At 39.7% G+C, this 21,439-nt stretch overlaps 1 protein-coding gene across 4 annotated transcripts in view; it reads left to right on the forward strand.

Annotated features, from left to right (window-relative positions):
- Positions 1-21,439, forward strand: part of DSCAM (DS cell adhesion molecule) — a 439,507-nt gene that overhangs the window by 337,999 nt on the left and 80,069 nt on the right. For all 4 annotated transcript variants that reach the window (XM_039729460.1, XM_039729462.1, XM_039729461.1 and 1 more), the window contains exons 15-19: positions 1,967-2,134; positions 5,767-5,837; positions 10,907-11,147; positions 12,754-12,900; positions 15,392-15,547. In XM_039729460.1, the coding sequence (XP_039585394.1) occupies positions 1,967-2,134; positions 5,767-5,837; positions 10,907-11,147; positions 12,754-12,900; positions 15,392-15,547 (783 nt within the window). The remainder of the gene's footprint in view (positions 1-1,966; positions 2,135-5,766; positions 5,838-10,906; positions 11,148-12,753; positions 12,901-15,391; positions 15,548-21,439) is intronic.

Here is a 21,439-nt window from a genome sequence, read left to right on the forward strand (position 1 = left end):
TTTAGAAACACATAGAAGAAGCAGAAAAGAGTAGTTAGAATTGCAAGAAGAGGAGTAGCTAAAATAAGGAGAAGAAAAAGAAGACTTCAAGAATACTGAAATGAAAATAAAAGTTAATAAATAAATAAAAGCAGTGAATTTATTTTTATTATATATTGTATATTTATATTACAGTCTATGACATAAAAACATAAATATACAACATGTTCTAATTATGATGCCTTATAATTTCCCAGAAAATAACCAAAGAAAGAGAGAACAGTTCCAATTAGTGAAGAATTTGTGTATTTTCTAATGAAGTTTGTAAGGCATTAGAACAGAGTCCCCAGGTTTCACATGCTGTCTCTCAGCGGTGCCGATGTGTTTGCACAGGCAGCGGCCCTGAGTGCCCTGGCAGCAGGGAGTGCTCAGCCCCAGGGCCAGGGAGAGTTGGCGGCTGGGCCGGCAGGGCAGGGCTGTGGCTGCTCTCTGCAGGCCAACTGAAGGCGCACGCTGAGCCCGGCTGGGAGAGAGCTGTGCTGGGACAGAGCCCTTTGCAGCAGGGCTCTGCAGCCGAAGTGCCCAAATCAGTGCACCCAGCACCAGAGCAGCACTGGGGCTCTGCTGGTCCTACTGGGCAGCCGCACAGGGCTCTGTCACAGTGAGGGTGGCTGCAACATATCTTTGGGTCCTCTGACTTTAGGGTGAACACGGCACAAAATAGGAAAAAAGAGCAGGAACAGTGGAGTGCCTGAATAGGAAATTACTCATAATGAGAAATAAAAACAGGGTTGGTGTCCAGGAGCCCATCACAGTGAAAGGATAAGCTGCAAAGACCAGAAACAAGCGAGTGGTAACAATATATAGTCTTGAGGTGGAACATTCTAGAGACAATACCATATATGGAACACAAGTAACCAATAGGGGAGTAGAACTTGGACTAATTAACATAACAACTCTAAACGCTGTTGGAAGGAGATCTGGGTCCTGCCCTGAGTTAGATTAATATTTCCCAGGACTTGATGCTAAGGTTTGGTGTCAGAGGGGGGAGGTCTGGCTGACTTTGTGCTCCAGTCAGGCTGCTTCCCCCAGTGTCAATACTGACAGCTGTGGCAGAAGTTTGGTGTTGGCATTTCTATTTTTGGGATTGCTCCAGGGCAGGGTGTTTCTCCAGGATTAATTTTTCGTTTTTTCTGGTATAACTTTCAGAGAATTATGTAATCCCTGATGGTAGAAAAGGTCTCCAAGCACATCAAGTCCAAACTGTGCCCAATGCCCATGTTGTCACTCAGCCCAGAGGACTGAGTACTATATCCAGGCCTTCCTTGGACATCTCCAGGGATGGGGACTCTACCATTACTTTGGGCAGCTGCTTCCAATGCTTAACCACCCTTTCCTTGAAGAAAGTCCTTCTGATATCCAAGCTGACCGTCCCCTGGTCCAGGCCGAGGCTGTGTCCCCTCATGCTGTCACTTGTTGCCAAATGAAACAGCCCAGTCCCCACCTGGCTGCACCCTCCTGTCAGGAAGCTGTGGAGAGCAATGAGGTCTCTCCTGGGCCATTCGGTTTTACTCCCTTCCTTCGTTTTTGTTTTTTTTTTCTGAGCACAACCAACTCTCTCACTGAGTGAAGATCCCTTTGGGACAGCAACTCCCATTTTTGGGCAGTTGTTCTGATGCCCCAAAGGTAAGAAATCATGCTCACAAAGCTGGGCAATATTTGCTGCTCTCAGCACCTCCTCAAAGCCTAGCTATTTCTGTGGATTTGCTGATGACCCCAGAGCTAAGATCCCATTGTTCCCAGCAGCACTCTTGGAGCAGTCAGGAGTGCTGTCAAGGAAGGGGAGGGATTGCTGGATTTGCTTGGATCAAAATATGTTTTCTGGATTAACACAGCAGTGGCATGAAACAATTTAACTTCATGCTTGTATCACCCACATTAACACCACCATTGATTTGTCTATTTCTACTGATTTCTTATCAAACAGACTCTTGGGATTCTGTCCAGAGAACCAGAGATGTTTCCCCTCAGCTAAACCAAGCCACCATCATCGACCTGCACCCGTCCTCCACCTACAACATCCGCATGTACGCCAAGAACCGCATCGGCAAGAGCGAGGCCAGCAACGAACTCACCATCACCACTGATGAAGCAGGTATGACCTGGCTTTGCAGCCTCGAAATTCTGTGGGAATTATCTCTCTTTGATGTCAGGAATCGTTGCATGAAATGCTGCTTATGTGGCTGTGGCTGTGTCAAAAGGAATACTGAGTTATTCCCATGGAACAGCGTGACTTTTGCAACTTCATTGTGCAGGGCTGTAATTAAAGCTGTTCAGTGGCATCTAGTGGCCAAAGAAGACATTGTGCTGCAAATTTTCCTTGTTGGGAATAAGATACCTGTATCTACAGTGAGGCAACTCAATCAGCAACATCCTGTTTTTAGTGGTGGTGCCTCCCCTGTGGGTATTGAGGCTTTCCTTACATGTTTAGATATTAATATAGGTAACTAATTTAAATTTCTCCCTTTTGAGAATGTTGATCTACATGAATCAATTCTTCATATGAATATTCCCTTACTCAACCCAGCCATTTGAATATTCCCTCACTCAACCCTCCCACCATTTATTTTTCTGGTCTCTCTTTAAATCTTTTGGCTGTCACTTGTTAATGTCGTTCCCCTGATCTTTGTTCTGTTGTATTACAGAATCACAGAATCATTTAAGTTGGAAAACACCTACAAGGTCATCAAATCTGACCTTTATTTTTACCTTTTACCTTTTATTCTCCTGCATCAGCACCAGGAGTACTGTGTGGGCATTGTCCCTTTGGTGACTGGAGCCACTGTCATGTACCTGGAATTTCTGCCTTCCTTTACCTTTTGCTAAGTCAGCACTGCTTCCTTCTTTGGGGTTTAGATATGACAACATGGTGACAGTGTCCTGGCAGTGAAAATTCCCTTTCTCTTTTAAGATTCATGTTGGTCTTGGGTTTGAATACCCAGATACTGATTTTTTGTTCAGGTCCTATGAACACAACTGTGTAATTCCCACTTAATTTCCCTGGGATTTTCCTGCAATAAAAACACAATCCTTGTCAGGACAACATGGTTTTGGTTCTGAGGGACTTTCTGAGTAGGAACAGCACACAAGGGCTCACAGTGGAAAGCAAAATAAGCTGGAGACAACATAAGTTGCATTTGTTTTATCATTTCAGCAGAAGGAAAGCATGCAGTAAAGAGATTTAACAGTGAGCAGGTTTGATTGAAAAATACTTATTTTTTTGATCAGAAATTTTCTCTTCTTTTGTGCAAAGAAAATAGTCTGTGAAAATAGTCTGTGAAATCACTAGAGAAAACAGACTGTCCATTCTTCCAGCCAGAGTCATCTATAACCCCAAAATGCCCATCCTTCCTTGTGCAAAACAGAGGGCTGAGCCTTGGATCAGTTCTCTTATGCTCGCTTTTTTCACCCATGCTTGGAATGGTTTTTACTTGCCAAGTTTTTCCTGACTGGTAATTAAGTTGTCAGGATCAGCAGCTGCCCTTGGAATAAAAAAACAGCTTCCCCATGAGCAGGGTGGAACCTTAACATCACATTTTATTCAGCTCTTTGTAACCAGGTTTCAGAATAAATGATCCTTTTGTCGCTGTCTTTTGAGGAGCTGTTCGTTGGTAGAAAAAGACCATCAGTGTGGAACTGTATTCAAAAAGTCACTGATCTACCTAGGGAAGGACTGGGAGGGAGGAGGTCAGGCTTAGGCAGAGTTTGTGATGTTTTTCTCCTGGGTTTTTATTTCAGGGGATGCACAAAGTATAGGAAAATCTTTTTTTTTTTTTTGATCACTGTTTACTTCTGTTCCCTGCTTTTACAGCAGGCATCAGGGAACAGCATGGGTGCAGGGGATGAGAGAGAAGCTAATGAGTAGGGAACAAAGTAAAGGTCCAAGAAATACAAGATAAAAACCAAGCAACTTGGAAAGGGGGGCAGATTCTGTATCACATGTTGCAAAGAAATGTCTCTATTAAAAAGAAACCTGTAAAAGGTCTCTGTGGCAAAAGGATAGGTAAGGATGGAACAATTTCAAAGCTTGCAGACCGCATCTTTATTTCCATACAACCCCAATTAGCTCATGTTTGGAAAATAGATGCCAATACACACTTGCTCCAATGCCTGTCAGAAAAAAAAAAAAAGAGCATTATGGCCATTGCCTAATACTGAAATCAATAGAGGAAATGGGGATATCTGGGTTTTCTTTATGTCCTTGCCACAAACTCTGTATGACTTTAAGTATGTAAAACAAATAACTTCTTATTTAACATCTCCCTATGGTGTGCTGGGAGCACTTAACTATTCAGGTCTGTGAAAAAAAAAAAAAATTGGGGTCTTTTGAGGAAAAGTCAGGATTTTTGGGGGCAGATTTTAAAGTCCATTTTTAGGATCAAATGCTTGGCTCAGATTCCACTACATTTTAATGTACCCCAGAGGAGTGGCATTCATTTTTGTCAACAGGAAGGCAGAATCAAGGTCAGGCTTCAAAAAATTCATAGAGATCTCATTTTTGCCAGCGGACTTTTTCCTCTTCTTCTTCCTTTGTATTAATGCAAGAAGAATGGAAATAAAGTTCTTTCAAGCTATGGGAATTTCTCATATGAAGGACAGTCAGGAAAGGAAGAGAATAGGGCATATTTAATAACTTAAACATATTGTAGGCTGTATTCTGTGTCTCTGCTTTCATCAGTTCAAGCAAAATGTTCTGGTTCCTTTCACCACAGCTGTCATTTATTGCTGCTCCACCTCCAACAGCCCCATCTCACCCTTTTCATTGCTTTCCTTCCTTTGTCCTGCTATTAAACCTAATTTAATACCTTTTACTGAGGCCGTATTCTGCATCAAGGGAACCCTCTGCAGCAGCTCGAGGTGGCTCCATCCCTCTCCTCAGATGTTTCCTTTGCAGTGAGTTACCTCGCCGAGCAAGCAATTTACTGCACATCTCTCTGTTCAATCCCAGCTGATCCTGATCTGCTTTGTAGCTGCCCAGCTGATGAGGAGGTTCCTTCTTTTTTCATTCACATTTAAAGCCTCCTGCACACCTTTGGCACCGTGTTGATGGTCCATGAAAGTTTCCCTGGCTCAAGCAGGAATTGAAAGAAGATTTTCCCACCTACAAGTTATTTTTTGGTCAGATTTCCAGGCTGGAACTCTTACTGGGGAGGGGGAGAGTGTAAAGTGTGAAGGATTTTGTGTAGAATATCTGGTATTGGACTGAATGTGCTCAGTTTCCAGTGAACAAAGGGGATCCCACTGGAATGTTTGCAACAAGTTGAAAGCAGGATTAGGAGCTCCTGGCTCACTTTCTTTAAATGGGTTCTGCTGCTTTTCTGTCTGGATTAGGAGCTTCTGGCTCACCTGCTTTGGATGAACTCTGCTGCTTTTCTATCACCCACAGGGTTGTGGCTGCTGAAAATTCCTCTTGCCTATCTCCAGATATGCAGAGACATCACTGTGAGAGTATCTTTAGCCAAGAGAACCACTATTATTCATTTTATTCTGTTCATTTCACTTACCAGCTTGGTATGTTTTGGCACATGGTGTATTTTGCTGTTGGCCAGAGATGACACCTGAATGCAGAAGATTCCTGGCCCTGCTTTTTGTTTGGTGAAGTTTTCCGTGTGGCACTGACTCCAACCTCTGTGATGCTGGGGTGTAAAGGTGGTGACATTTTATGTGAAATGCTGAATTCCTTGGGCTGGGAGGGCCACTTTTGATGCATTTTCCTTCTCTTTCCAGCCCCTGATGGTCCACCTCAGGATGTGCAGCTTGAGCCTATATCTTCACAGAGCATCAGAGTCACCTGGAAGGTAAATACTCACACATCCACAGACAGAATAGGCTCTGTCAGTATTTGGATGCTTCCAAGGGAGTAGTATAACAATTGTACCTTGGTTATTTTATTTAGGAGAGACATTGCCGATGCCTTTGTCAACAAATCTTCAAATATTTGCCACTGAAGGGAGCATCATGCAAAGAAAGCTTTCCATTGGAGAGTAAAAGTAGCAGCTGCTTGCATTTCCTTCTTTTTTTCTGATTTCAGAGATAAGGGCACATGTTTAGAAAATGAACACAGAAAATTTCACTGTGTTTCTGGGTAAAACTTACCCAGAAACCATTGGAACCAGTGGGATCTTCTTTCCATTGGAACCACTGGAATAGACTTTGGGACAGATTTTTGCTGCACAGAGAGAGAGTCTCAGTATAGTCCATGAGCACTGACAGAGAGTTATTAATATAAAAATATCATCAGCTGATATTATTTAAAAATCTGGCATGTCATGTGGCTCCATTTTTCTAGGTTTTTCCCAGTATTCTGACAATGACAGAAAGTTTTAAATGCTTTGGTATGATACCAGAGGTACTTAAACCATGTTTTAAATGGTTTTATGATATATACTGCTTGTATATTGTGTTGATAATTCCATATATTTACAATTTTAAATATGTAATATTAAGAGCAGAAGTGGCATAATAATAATTAATAATTATTATTATTAATTTCTATATTGATGTTAATTACTTCTGAAAATGTGGGTGATGTGGCTTTTGTCCTATTATATGGATTATTCAGAAAGTCAGGAGCAGTGAGGATCTGCTTGTTAACCAAATAATTGTGGGTGATTGGTTATTTATTGCACAATAATGAATATATTGTAGGTTTAAGCCAGTTAGTTAAAAGGCAGGTTCAGAACCTCTTCTGAATCTGCAATGCTGATGATTGGATCTTGTCCACATCTTAAATTTATGTCAGTGCTGCTTTTCACCAAATGGTTTCCAGAACCAAAAGCTGTGTGGACACAGGTTTACCTGGAGTGAAACACAACAATGAACTTAGAGAAGACATGGATTTAAATCCAACACACAGTCAGTAGAGCAAAGGAAGTAATTTTTGAAGCCATGCAAGGGTGTACAGTGATTCTCAACAACTGAAATAAATTCTTAATAGTATTTTTTTCTTTTTAAAACTACTTAAGAACTGTGACTATCTGATGAAGTCAACTATAATCTTCAAGCTTCTATGCCTGAATTTGTTTTTATGGATTTATGGGTAGGCAGATTGAAAGGCTTTGTTTACTTTTTCAGAAGTTCACTTTGGGGGATGTTTTTAAAAGCAGCAAGAGAAGATGGCACCACTGGTCCATTATGGAATTCAAAGCTGCTGTTTGTGAATTTCTGCCATTAAATTTTATAGATGCAGATGTGAACAGGCAGCTACAGGACAAACAGATTTCCCACCCCTACATTTCAATAACTGCCTAAAATATAGTTCAATTTGTACTTCAAGGACACTTCAAGTACAACTGAGTGTGTCCTGGGCTCTGGGTGTTGCCTGATGTTGAAGGATATTAAATGAGGTGTGGGGGTTATGTTCTCAAGATCGTGTTTGGAATTTGATTTGAGAATTCTTGTCAAGCAAAGTTCAGTATCTAATATAACAAGATATTCACAGAAATGAGTTGTATATTGAATACATACTTCATTAGCCTGGTCTCATGAGCTGAAGGGAGAGAGGGATTTTCACAATTTGGAATGAGCTTAAGGTGAAGTCACTGGGCAGGGTTAGAGCATATGTAGTTCTACCTTTATTAAGGGAGACATAATCCAGTTTTGTTCCATGTTGAATCCTAACTTTTGGGTAGGTCCCTACAATGCTGTGCAGAAGGCGCTCATTGAGTGTCTAATGAAATGTAATTAAGAATAAATAAGAGATCCATCCTATATTGTCATGGAAGCCAAAAAAAACAAGAAAAGAACCTGACCTTGGTAGTTTTTATTTTGGAGGCATGTGGAGCCTTAGCCATGAAAGGCTATGATGACATTGAACAAACAGGATTGTGGTGAAAACCATGGTTATATTTAATGCTGACAGCAAACTTTATTAAACCACAGTGTCAATAACAGCAAAAGGAGCAGGGAATACCACATGGATTATCTTTCATCTTGTATTAAATCCCATTTCTGCAGCTTGTTTCAGCTGTAAATCTTCATTTAAAGTTTTGTCTTAGTCCACTCTTAGAAAATCCCAGTCAAGCAAAGTTGTGTTGGTCTGTGATTTGTTTACTCCAATATCTCTGTGTCCACATAAGACTCTGGGTTTCAGACTGAACTGGTAAATAAAACTCACAGTTTTTGGTAGTTTAAACTGGTGCAGAGATAATGGGAATTGAACAGGAATACTCATTTAGAAAAGAGCATGAAAACATTCTTTCTTTTTTCATGTAGTACTTTAGCTTAGGAAATTAACCCATTAAATTTAGACATGGGGAATATTCCTTTTCCTCTTTATTCCTATTTACACACACACAAAAATATAGAATGTCATACTTTACGAAAGTTATTGATACTCTGCTTTAAAATTTTGAATTCTGTGAAAAAAGCAGAAAGTGTACAGACTGAAACTTACTTTTCCATAATGTTCTATGGCTACTGACACGGTTCACAATATTTTTCCCCAAGAACACTAAGTTATTTCACTCAATTTTCTACCAAAAATGTGTCTGTACACCAGAAGGAATATTTATCAAATGACTCATGTGTGCAAAAAGTCAACTCAAAATGAAGTTTTCAGGTCATAGTAACAAGGAACATTGGAATTTTTGTGAAGCGGAACATTTCAATGTTTTTCCCTGAAGTGACTTGGAGTTTGTTTTATATTGTATAATGTTTCCAAGTGGTGAAAAAAAAAAAAGTTAAATTTTAATATTTTATTTAAAGAAAATAATCCCTTAACTGAAAACAATTCTGAAGAAGTTAATGAAAATTTCAAAGTTTGTAATTTTATTCAAATTCAAAGTGAGAGAGTATAATTGTAGAATTCCCAGTGAAGAGGCTGCTGTGGCTGCTTTGTTCAACCTGTTTGTATGGAAGTCAAATTGTTAATCAGGATGAGCAGAGGGATGGAGCAGCTCTGCTGGCAGCAAAGGCTGGCACAGCTGGCATTGTTCACCTGCACAGGAGAAGCTTTGGGCTGAGCTCAGGGTGGCCTTGCAGGGCCTGCAGGAGCCCCAGGAAAGCTGGAGAGAGACAATTTCCAAGGGATGCAGGGACAGCACACAGGGAATGGCCTAGATGATCTTTGAGATCCCATCTAACCCAAAACATTCAGTGATTCTATTAATTTATCTGAACTCAAACAACAACAAAAATCTGACCTTAGTTTCCCTCCCATCTTAAAGATTCCTCCTTCTGCATTCAAAGATCACAAAGCCATGGAATTATCCAGAATAGGTAACACACTTACAAAGGGCTCTGACAATAAAATGACCTCTATGTTTCTAAAACAAGTTTTTGACCAAAAACCCCAGAGAAATATTCAAATGGGACACAATTAAACTCTTAGATTACCAAAACACAATCCTTTTCCCTGCTGTGTGACCTGCAAGGATCTCAAGATCTGAATCTGCTAATTTGATCAGCTACATCTTATCAGAATGATACAGTGGGAATTGAAATTATGTCATCACTTCAAGTGCTGTGTCTGTTTCTCAGGCAAGAGGGAGAAAAAAAAACATATGAAGAGATTATTCAGTCAACCAGTTGCATACAGTGACACACATTTTAAATTTGGGAAAGGGTTGCAGAGCAATGGTTTTGATGGCAGTGGATGAAATCCAAATCTCACCCTGGTTTTATCATCTCCAGTGCACTATAAACTCTCCAAAATAGGCAAGTCCTCTGGAAAAAAAAATGAGTTTTTTCTTGAGAATCTGTTCCTCAGGAGATTTAATGGGATATAGAAGCAACAGAAGTTGCTGCCTCTGCCAGTCCAACACGTTGCTGACAAACTGCATCACAAAGACCTTTTCTGTGGGGCAGTGGGACAGATGAGCTTATAGGCATCTGTTGAGAGCTTGAAAGAGGTTTGGAGGATTGCAAAGAGATTTTTTTGCTTCTGGATTACAAACTGTGCCTTAAGATGCATATAAAAATATATATACTAAAATATATATATACTAATTATGCCTCATATAGATAAAAAATCAGGCAGGAACATTATCATATATGTAAATTAATCCAATACTATTTAAATATAATTTTTGTGGGTATTGCTATCAATGACAGGCTTTTTCCCTGAGCTGAAAATCTCTGCTTTGCACTAGACCACATTTTGTATTGCAGAGCACACAAATGATTTCCACAAGTCAGGAGCAGGGAATCTTGCACTGAGAAATGTGACACATAATTATGGCCAACCATTTTGTGCTGTCCATATCCCTGAATGCCAGATACATTGCAGCTATTCAGTATGCAAATCTCTGCTATCCAAATCATTGTTGCCTTCAGCACTCATTATCTAATCATCTTTCCACACTACACACTGAATGAACAGAAGCATATTTCAAAGCACAGCATAAAATTTTCCTAATGCATGGGACTGAATAAACTCCTGTGACTGCCTTGCACAGATCAATAAATGCCTTCCTAAAGGTTCAGTGAATGGTGGGGGCTGCTGGCAAAAAAAAATTAGTAGTGAATGGTGGCCTGGAATGCAAATATACCCTTATCAACTCAGCTTGGATTGATTCACCTGAAAAGAGAACAAAACGTCATAAATTCACACTCAAAAGTGTCTCTGTACTGGATTTTTCTGTGCATGAACCATTTAAAGGCCTTTCAGCACAGATTTGAAAAAAGACACACCTTTTGGACTTGATGATTTTGAAGGTCTCTTCCAACCTAGTCATTGTGTGAAATTTATATGATTGTAAAAAGTTGCTGTTTCACATTTCTGAATTGTTGCCTAGAAATTGACTTGCATTCAGTAGTAAAAAAAAAAAATAAAAGTTAAAATTTTTTTTTTTTTCAACAATTTTAGGAAAAACAACTTGACTTTGGATGTGTACATTTAATGTGCAACTTTCCATTTTCTGTTCAGGCTCCAAAGAAGCACTTGCAGAATGGAATTATCCGTGGGTACCAGATAGGTTATCGGGAGTACAGCGTGGGGGGAAACTTCCAGTTCAACATCATCAGCATCGACACCACCGGGGACAGTGAGGTTTATACACTGAACAACCTGAAAAAATTCACCCAGTATGGCATGGTGGTACAGGCCTGTAACCGGGCTGGGATTGGACCTTCTTCTCAGGAAATCATCACCACAACTCTTGAGGACGGTGGGTCCTTGGCAAACAGCTCTCATGGGACATGTTATTAATGTTATTGTTGTTATTTTATGTCTTTATCTTGTTGCATTTCTTGTTTGATAAGAGATGGTGAAAATAGGGATGATAAAAGACCAGTCTTTAGGTAGAAAGGTGCCTGCTCAATGAGCTTGTCTGATTTTCATTGCAAGGGTGAATTTATTTTACCAGGTTAATAAAAATAGCTCTACTAATGTGATATATCCTGCTGTGAATGATGTTGACTAAGAGCAAAAATTTCATTAATAAGCCAAATTCTCTGGTGTTGACATATTTGCAACTGTAGTGATCTCATTGTTACTCCAGAGTGATCTCATCATAGTTTTGAGAAGTGAAACTCTAACAGGTGAAGCAATATTGTATTTTTTGTTGGATTACTACTGTTTTCAAATGAATCTGCTGTGTAACCAGAGCTCTTGTACTTCACTGTCTTGTAAATCTTAAGAGAGATGTGTTTTTTTTCAAGGATATCCAATGACAGAAAAATCATTGCTGTTTCAGGCAAAATTCACCCTGTCTAATCCAAGGAACAATATAGATTTCTTTTTTTTTTTTTTTAACTGCATAAAAAGTACTTCTCAAACAATGAGAGGGAGTCCTCTAGTGGAAAAAGAGAATGATCCCATATCCAATACAAAGAGTTCAGTATTTTAAAGGAGTATAGCAGCAAATAATAATCCTAAAGGCCATGCAAGTCAGATTTTCACCTATGTAAATCAACATCAGTGTCCTGAAACCAGTGCCAGCTTGGAATCTGACTTCTGCATGGACAAAATGGAATATCACACATCTAAAATCCTCAAGAGCCACAGATTTTGGGGCAGGCTATTAATGAAAGACTGATAGGTTTTTTTAACTCTAAATGTTTCTAGGCTTAGCTTGCTGCAAGACCTCAAAAGGCAGCGTGCTCACACAGAAATATTTTATATTATAATAAATGGGATTTTTTTTCCTTCAGAATCCAGCATGCTTACTTTTCTTGGAAATTTTTTTGGTTGTCACTCAATTTTGGGTCCCTCTTAGAATTAAATATGCCATGAGCTTTAAAAGCAGTGCCAGTTACTAATACTGCTGTAGTACTTTGACACTAAATGGCCAACAGATTTGTTTGATTTTTCCCATTTTTTTTCAAGTATCAGCAAAAATATATTATGACCATTTTTCCTATGTTTTTTAAAGATGTGCCTACTTTTCTCTCCCTCCACCAAATTAAAGGGACATCAGAATTGTCCACAAAGGTGCAAATTTGGCTGAAAACTTTAAAAAATATGTTTAATTTGCTTACAGAATGTTCTACACATTGCAGTGTCAGAACACACTTATATTTCAAAAGAAGCAACAAAAAGCCTATTAAAAGAGAAGTCAGCAAGTAAGGAAACAGTACATCAAAAGTCATTCCAGGGAAAACAGCTGCACTTGCAGAAACGTGGATGGCAACAAGAATAAAGGATTTGCATTGTTAAAATGTGTAATGGTAATTAAATATTGTGTGGTGGGCTAGAGGGAAAAATAAAGGGTAGCTAAAAGATGAATATTGAGTTGTTTTCATTGTGTTAAAATGGTGAATGTCTTATTCCAGTGCCCAGTTGCCCTCCAGGGAATGTGCAAGCCACTGCCACGTCCCCAGAAACCATCTCCATTTCGTGGTCCACGCTGGCAAAGGAAACCCTGAATGGGATCCTGCAGGGATTCAGGGTTATCTACTGGGCCAACCTCTTGGATGGAGGTGAGAAACACCAACCTGTCACCAAGTAAAAAGCTGTGTGTGGCCTTTATGTCATTTTCTCTCTGGTGTGAAGGCATTTGACTCCCTTTTCTTTTTGGTTTAGAGAAAACTTTGTCTACCTGTGAGGGAACAGTTTTTCCTAGAGGCTGAACAGAGCAGCAAAGCTGCCTGGAAGAATCTCAGGGAAGGCTCCCACCATGGGTTTGCAAAACTCCCTAGGCCTCCCATGGTCCCCAACACGACCTGAGCAAATGTCACCTGTTACAGAGTCCAGAATGTTGGGTTTTGTTTAAAGAATGGTGACATGGATCTAGAACAAAGCAGCCCAAACCTGATTTTCACTATAATTTGGTTGGTTATCTCTTTGCCTACTCGATATGCTATCACTTATTTTTTCATAGGATGCATTTCCTCTCCTGAGGAAAAAAGAAGGAATTTTTTTTTTGCTGAGGGCAAAAGGAGATGGATGTCTCTGGGAAAAGCTTATTTCCATGCCAGCTTTTTCTGTTGTATTTTGTACTTTTAGCATAATTTCTGGGGAAATAGGCTCCAGAGCTGAGACCGAGTGAAAGGATCAAAGGAGAATTGTGATACTTCACTAACCTGCAATTTATTGCATGATAATAATTCCATGTGTGGCCCTTTCTTGTAAATTAAACAAATTACTAGGTTTAAAATGCACATGACTATTTCTGCTTGCCCTGTGGGTTTTTCACAACTGTCTCCCTTCGGACATCTCTGGGAAAAGCTTATTTCCATGCCAGCTTTTTCTGTTGTATTTTGTACTTTTAGCATAATTTCTGGGGAAATAGGCTCCAGAGCTGAGACCGAGTGAAAGGATCAAAGGAGAATTGTGATACTTCACTAACCTGCAATTTATTGCATGATAATAATTCCATGTGTGGCCCTTTCTTGTAAATTAAACAAATTACTAGGTTTAAAATGCACATGACTATTTCTGCTTGCCCTGTGGGTTTTTCACAACTGTCTCCCTTCTTTTGCTTTCATCTAGCAGAACCACAGTTCACTGTAACCTGCAATTGTGCAAATCCTGGCCTCTGTTAGTGTGGAAAGGGGAATTTAAAGTGGAAATGTGACCCAGAGGCCTTGATGGTAATGGTAGACTCAAAAATATTTGGAAATCAACCACCAATTCCTTTAAAAATGAAGATGAAAAATATATGAGAAGCATACAGAAAAAATGTAAACATGTAGGGCATAAAATTAAGTGTTTATAGTGATGCCTGTAGTTTTGGATCAGATTCTGTGTGGATATTATCACATCTAAGCTCCTATGTGATGTCTCACAACATGATGAAAGAAGATGATGTTCCTGCTATGCTTAAAACTGGATTTTCTTTATTTATTCAACTTTATTTGCTGCCCTAAATATGTTTAAAGCTTTTATTTTTTTTTTGCCATATGGGTTGTACTTCTTACTTGCTGAAAAAAAAAGATTAATATGAAGTGCATCATCTTTCTGCAAGTAAATCTGATTTTACTGTGTTTAAGTCTATTGTTAGCCACTATTGCTGCTATCAAGTGCTTCACAGCAGCACTTGCTGCATATTTTAAAATAAAGGGGACATCTTCTTCATTTTCCTTATGAGAAATGGTCTTTCTCATAACCAGAAAATCTTTATGAAGATAACCGACGTTCTCATTTTTTTCTTTAGGGGATGTTTCACAATAATCTCTTCTTGTTATCTGTTCTTTATGAAAAATCTCATTACTTGTCGAATTTCTTCAATTCTCTTCATCATAGTATTTTTTTTTAAGTTTAAAAAAAGGAGTTTGAAAATGAAAAATGGGTCTGCTTCAAGTGGAAACAGGTCAGGACATAAATTAATTAATTGTAATTCATTACAATTCATTGCAGTTCTGTAATAATGAAGCGTTCCTTGTCTGGGACACCCGAGATTTCCACAGCAGGTATCAACACCTGGAAGAAGAGTGAACTTGGCTATAACTCCACTTTTATTTTATTTTATTTTATTTTATTTTATTTTATTTTATTTTATTTTATTTTATATTTTATTTTTTTATTTTATTTTATTTTATTTTATTTTATTTTATTTTATTTTATTTTATTTTATTTTATTTTATTTTATTTTATTTTATTTTATTTTATTTTATTTTATTTTATTTTATTTTATTTTATTTTATTTTATTTTATTTTATTTTATTTTATTTTATTTTATTTTATTTTATTTTATTTTATTTTATTTTATTTTATTTTATTTTATTTTATTTTATTTTATTTTATTTTATTTTATTTTATTTTATTTTATTTTATTTTATTTTATTTTATTTTATTTTATTTTATTTTATTTTATTTTATTTTATTTTATTTTATTTTATTTTATTTTATTTTATTTTATTTTATTTTATTTTATTTTATTTTATTTTATTTTATTTTATTTTATTTTATTTTATTTTATTTTATTTTATTTTATTTTATTTTATATTTTATTTTTGTCTTATTTTATAGAGCTGGGAGAGATAAAGAATGTCACTACTACCCAGCCTTCCCTGGAACTGGATGGCCTGGAAAAATACACCAACTACAGCATCCAGGTGTTGGCTTTTACCCGAGCTGGGGATGGAGTGAGGAGTGAGCAGATTTTCACCCGCACTAAAGAGGATGGTAAGGAGTGAAAGCATCGTCCATTCCCACTTCCAGGAAATGCTTGTTTGTCACAGTCAAATATTGTACACAGGCATGCAGAGATTGAAAACTCAGCCCTGGAGAGTCCCAGCACAGGGAGGAGCTGGAGCTGCTGCAGAGAGCCCAGAGGAGGCTCCAGGATGAGCAGAGGGATGGAGCAGCTCTGCTGGCAGGAAAGGCTGGCACAGCTGGCATTGTTCACCTGCACAGGAGAAGCTTTGGGCTGAGCTCAGGGTGGCCTTGCAGGGCCTGCAGGAGCCCCAGGAAAGCTGGAGAGAGACAATTTCCAGGGCATGCAGGGACAGCACACAGGGAATGGCTCCCACTGCCAGAGGGCAGGGCTGGATGGGACCTTGGGAATGAGGAATTGTTCCCTGGCAGGGTGGGCAGGGCTGGCACTGGATGATCTTTGAGATCCCTTCCAACCCAAACCATTCTGATATTCTACAAAAATGGGGAAAGAAGGAGAGACTCTTCTGGAACTATCTTACATTACTTAGATCCCACTAAGAATGTTTTTTTTCGAGTATATATATATATATATATATATATATATATATATATCCTCCAAATACCTCCTCCTTCAAAAGCAAAATAAAGAACAAAAATGTCTTACCTTTGTTCCTAGACCAAAGCATGGCAAATTCAATTCCTAATGCTGAAAGTTTAAGAAACTTTTAATCATGCACAGACCCAGACACGTGAGATTCCATAATCACTTTATTTTAACTGTAACTATTATAATTACTTCAGGTTGCCTCAGTAGGTTGCCATGCACTGATCTATTTCTAGAGCACTAAAATTCCAAATTCAGGGGAGGTTTTGTCCCTAACCCTTTTTAATGCCTTGAAAATACTGTGAGATGTACAAATGTATTTTTTGATCCCCTGAATGCTTTTGAAAAACTGGATCAAGACCTTTTATGGTACAGATAAAAATGCCCACAGTCCTCTCAATGAGGTTACTTGAATAATGTTTAATTTGTAAATTCTCCTGTGAGTTATACAATATGTTTTCAAGGAAATTAGTCAATGGATTTTCCTTTCTTATTTATCCACTTTATTGGTCACTCGTGAATATATGACTATACATGCCAGTTTTTTTATTTGTAATAAGATTTATAAAAGTGACAAGAGAACAGGTTCAGTAAATTAACTGACTTGATGAATCCTGTGCTATTTTTTCCAATAAAAATGATGTGAATAAAGTTATTAATTTTTTTTCTAATTAAATATTAAGGGACTCATTCTAAAATGTCCATACATTGTAAGGTCACCTGGCCCCAGCTGTAGCTGTATCCAGGGAATGCAGTAAATGGAAATTGCTCAGCTCTAGACTTGTGTGTCTCAAGCACTGAACATTCTGATATCAGCCTAAAGTCCTCTAACAATTACTTTGGAGCGCCCAGGTCCTGACTCAGATGCTCTTGAGACACCTAGTGCTTGGAAGTAGATGGATTTATTTCAATGAAAAAAGATCTAAGATGTAAAATCTAGAATGTAAGAGAACTGCAAAACACATGCTGCATTTTCAAGTTACTTTTTGTCAAGTAGATCCCAGCATAGCAAACCTTCCCTGAAATCTCTGAACACAAAGGCTCTCAGCCCTGATCCTTGGGGTGGGATTTAATCCACCAGGAACCAGGAGTAGTGTCCCACACTGCTCCAGGAGCTTGGGGACAGGCTGGGCTTGGGGATATCTGGTTCATGTCAGAAGCTTCAAACATTTCTTCTCCTTCTTCTCCTTCTCCTCCTTCTTCTCCGGTCATTCTCCTTGTCCTCCTGCTTGTCCTGCTCCTCCTTCTCCTCCTCCTTCTCCTCCTTGTCCTCTTTCTTCTCCTCCTCCTTCCCCTCCTCCTTCTCTTTCTCCTTCTTCTCTTCCTTCTCCTCCTCTACCTTCTCTTCCTCCTCCTTCTCCACCTCCTCCATCGTTTCCTTCATCATTTTTGTCCTCTTTTCTTCCCCCCGGCCCAGCCTCATTTGGTCATCCCAGTTCTTGGTGGTGGCTCTTGTTGTCTCCATGCCTGGGATCAGACGGGCCCTGATGAGGGGAGCTGTGCAAAGGCTCTTCTCTCACCTTTACTCCTCCTGGCAGCTCAGCAATAACTCACCCTGAGACAACCTGATGAAACTTTCCAGAGATTTTCTGATGCCTCACACTGGTTCCATTCATTAAATCCTTTGCCCAGAAAACTAAATGGAAAGGTGTTCCAGAAAATACAATGATTTCATATTCAGCTTCAGCTTCACAACTTTTTACTAAGGGCAGGAAAGGTTTTGAGTGGAATATACAGAGACCTGCAGCTAAGCATAAGCCAAACCCAAAATCCTGGATCTAAACATCCTGAAGGATCTGGAAGTTAAAGAGAAAAAGAGCATTCACATTGCCAACCTCTGTGCACCAAACAGGTGCCTCATTCCTCAGAAAAAGGGACATTTCTACTGCCACTTTCTAAGGATGTTCTGTAGAGGATTATTCAGGAGGACTAATTCCAGTGCACTTAAAAGATTCTGCCCTGAATTTAGTTTAAGCATTTCCTTGGCATGTGAAATAAATTAATTGGGATCCTAACAGAGCTTAGAACTGGAAACCTTGAATCTCTGCTCCCAGACCTTCTCTGGCTAAAATTATGACACAAGATATTCCACCATCCTCTAATAAAATCTGGAAATCTGGGATATTTTTAAGTGGCTGCCAAGCCCTCCACATCATTATTGCTATGAGGCCATAGCTGATCATTAATTCCTTTCTCTTTTTTCTTTTCTTTTACATGAGAGGAAACTTTTCTTTGTAAAATCAATGGTGCAGCATTTTCCAGTGCTGCTGGAAAAGCCATCTGGGGCCTCCTGTGACTTCTCTGTTGGTGTTCAGCTAAAGACGTCAAACCCAAAATTTCTTCAGCAGGCTTGAAATCTCTGAGGGTAACCCAGCAAGTGAATCCTGGATGGAATGCCTTGATACTTTGATTTCTTGTAATGTTTGATACTGATTTTAGACACCAGAGGTCAGACACTGCTGCTGATCAGCAAAGGAAATGAGAACAACTCAAGCAAATAATAGAAAATGAGCTTTCAAGAAATGAGCTTTCCTTTCAATGTGATCATATTTATGGGTTTTATCTAGCTTTCCCCCCAGTTTTCCTGAGACCTGACTTCAGAAAAAATGCTGCTCCTTTTGGAATTCCTCCTGGTAGAAAAAATAAGCCAAGAGGAAATGTCCAATTTTTAAAAATTCATTCTGGTTTTGTCTCTTACCTTTTCCACTTGACAGTTTCTAATAAGCTGCTCATCCTCTTTACCTGGAGACTTGATTTAATAAACCATTAAAAATTAAAGCAGCTCTTCCAATTCTTTTCCCTGCTGTGATCAAAATGCAGTTTGAAAGGCTTCTCTGTTTTGCAGCAAGAGGGAGCATGTGTCACAAATTCCCTCTCTGCTCCTGTGCTGCAAATGCAACATGAGCAAACTACGGTAGCAACAAGGAATTTGCTGCCTGAACAAGCCTGGAATGTGACACAGCACCTTGGCTGGCAGCAGTGCCCTGACCTTGAGCAGACCAGGGGAGGACACAGACCCCAGAGCCCCCATCCCAGGAAAGCTTCCTGCAGCTGGGAGTTTGGTCTGGGGGTCTGGCAGAGGTGGCATCTGGGCTGGCTGTGGCACAGGAGGATTTCTGCAGCAGTGCTGTGCTTCCAGCTCTCTGGCATTCAGAGCCAGGCAAAAGCTGCAGCAGGAAGGAAGGGGAAATCGTACCAAATCCCTCTGCCTGAATCCAAAGAGATTTTCCTCCTCTCCTTCCTCTCCCTGGACACCAAGCTTCCTGGCCATTGGCACGAGAAGCACAGACAGCATCTGGCAAGCTTTACATTTATTCTGAAATGATTAAGCAGAAATCCAGCCAGGTTCATGTTCAGTACTCCTTGGAGCAGAACTCTGCTTGGCTTGGTTCAGATGATGAGGGTGACAGAGCTCTGGGATGAAAAATTGCCCTTGATGACCCCTTAATGCACTTTTTTTCTATTGGTAATGATCTCCAATTTTATCTTTTTGACTAAGAAGCAAAAGGCACAGAAAAGTAAATGTTCCCCTTGGGAAACTGGCAGGTTTTGATAGAAATGATGTGCTTAATATGAGGCCTGTTCAGAGTAAAATTCACATGTGGATGTGTTTTGTCTGACATTGTAGGTGGCATATTTATATGAACATACAGGCAGCAGTCAGGAGTTGAGTTTATTTTGGTTTTTCTAAGTGCAGCCAGCAATGGAATAGTCCCGTGTCGTGCAGAATTAAAACCCTGTTACAGAACAAAGCTCACATTTCTGATTTATTTGTGATATCACTCTTAAATGCACCACAGTCTGTGCATTTGCCTCCCTGCTGCTCGGTACTGTGAAGAAAAATGGTGATAATCTCTCTGCTTATGAAAAGGAGAATGAGAAAGTTCCTGGAGCTCCTCCCCATTATCTGGCACATCTAAATGCTGGTTCCCAGCCCTGCCGTATCAGGATAATTGCCTGCTCTGCTTTAGCATTTCACTTGCACTGTCAGGAATACAAAGTGTTCTCCTCCACATGAAAGCAGGATGCTATTTCCGTGTTTTTCAAAGCCTTGCTAGCTGGAGAATGAGGCCATCTTTGATCTTAAATTTGCCACATCTGCTCCCTGGAAAGCTGCAAAGTTGTTTAGAAGCAGTCCTCAGCTTCTCACTGTAGTTTTACCCCTGGTGACTAGGGGGGGAAAAAAACCCCAATCTATGGCATTGTGCAAATTCAGTTTGTCTTTCTGGGAGCTGTGGGAGTCAGTGTGCTAAATAAAGGTCCAGGGAGAATTCAATAAGGCAGCTCAGGTCTCCTGATACTGCTGTCTTGTAATGATTGAAAGGCTGGGGATGCAGTGGCAATGAGGGAAAATACCTCAAGTTTGCTTGGCAAGGCTCAAGATTTTCCTCTCCAGGGTCAGACAGGCACCACATTCCCCAACCACGACTTCTCCACATGCCCAAGGAACCCAGTTTAGTAAGAAATGCTGCGATAGCTCTTATGAGGTCCAGGGGATGGGTTTGACCAATGACTTTACCCTCTGGACAGAGAACAGTGGGGGTCTGTGGAGCACCAGATGAGATTCTGCAGGATTCCTGCCAAGGAAATGTAAACACTTCCACACACACAGAGGAATGACACACAGCTTTCATGTGCACAGCCCAGCAGTGCAGCAAAAAGAGGACTAATACATGAGTTTTCAGAATAATTTTGGCAACACTGCAAAAACTGCTGCCCGACTCCAACCCAGTGAGGTGCAGGGGTCCTTGGGTTGAAAATTTTACTAAATGGCTTCCTGAGTTTCTTTCTGGCCCCTCTTTCTGCTGATCTCACACCAGAGAGCAACACAGCAATGCCAAGGAATGTTTCCCACATAGGCCCAATGACTGGAAAATGCCAGATGAATTCTCAGTTAATCCCTCAACAGTCGACAGCCATGACCAATTACCATCAGAACCTGTCCCTATAGATCACACCCTGATTTAACAATAAATTGCATTAACCTCATCCATCTATTTGAAGTGATTTCCAGAAAACATTGCTATCCATAAAGGAATCCTCCTGTGGGTTAGGTAATTACCCTGGAGAGCCAGCTTTCACTCCTCAGCAGCAGGAGCAAATAGCATTTCTAATGAGCTGGGTATAAATAACAAGTTGGATGCTGTCAAGCATCAATATTTACTCTGCATTGGATAGAGCTGCTAACTGAATTAGCCCCTTTGCAGCGAGGGGCTGGCTTTGCATGCAATTATCATCATGGCGTTCTCACTTGATGCCTAATTAGCTCTCTCAGCACACTATAAATAGAAAATGCACATCCAGAGAGTTGCAAT

The sequence above is a fragment of the Passer montanus genome, unplaced genomic scaffold (genome assembly GCF_014805655.1).
Source record: "Passer montanus isolate IOZ18808 unplaced genomic scaffold, ASM1480565v1 scaffold69, whole genome shotgun sequence".
NCBI classification, from domain to species: Eukaryota; Metazoa; Chordata; class Aves; order Passeriformes; family Passeridae; genus Passer; species Passer montanus.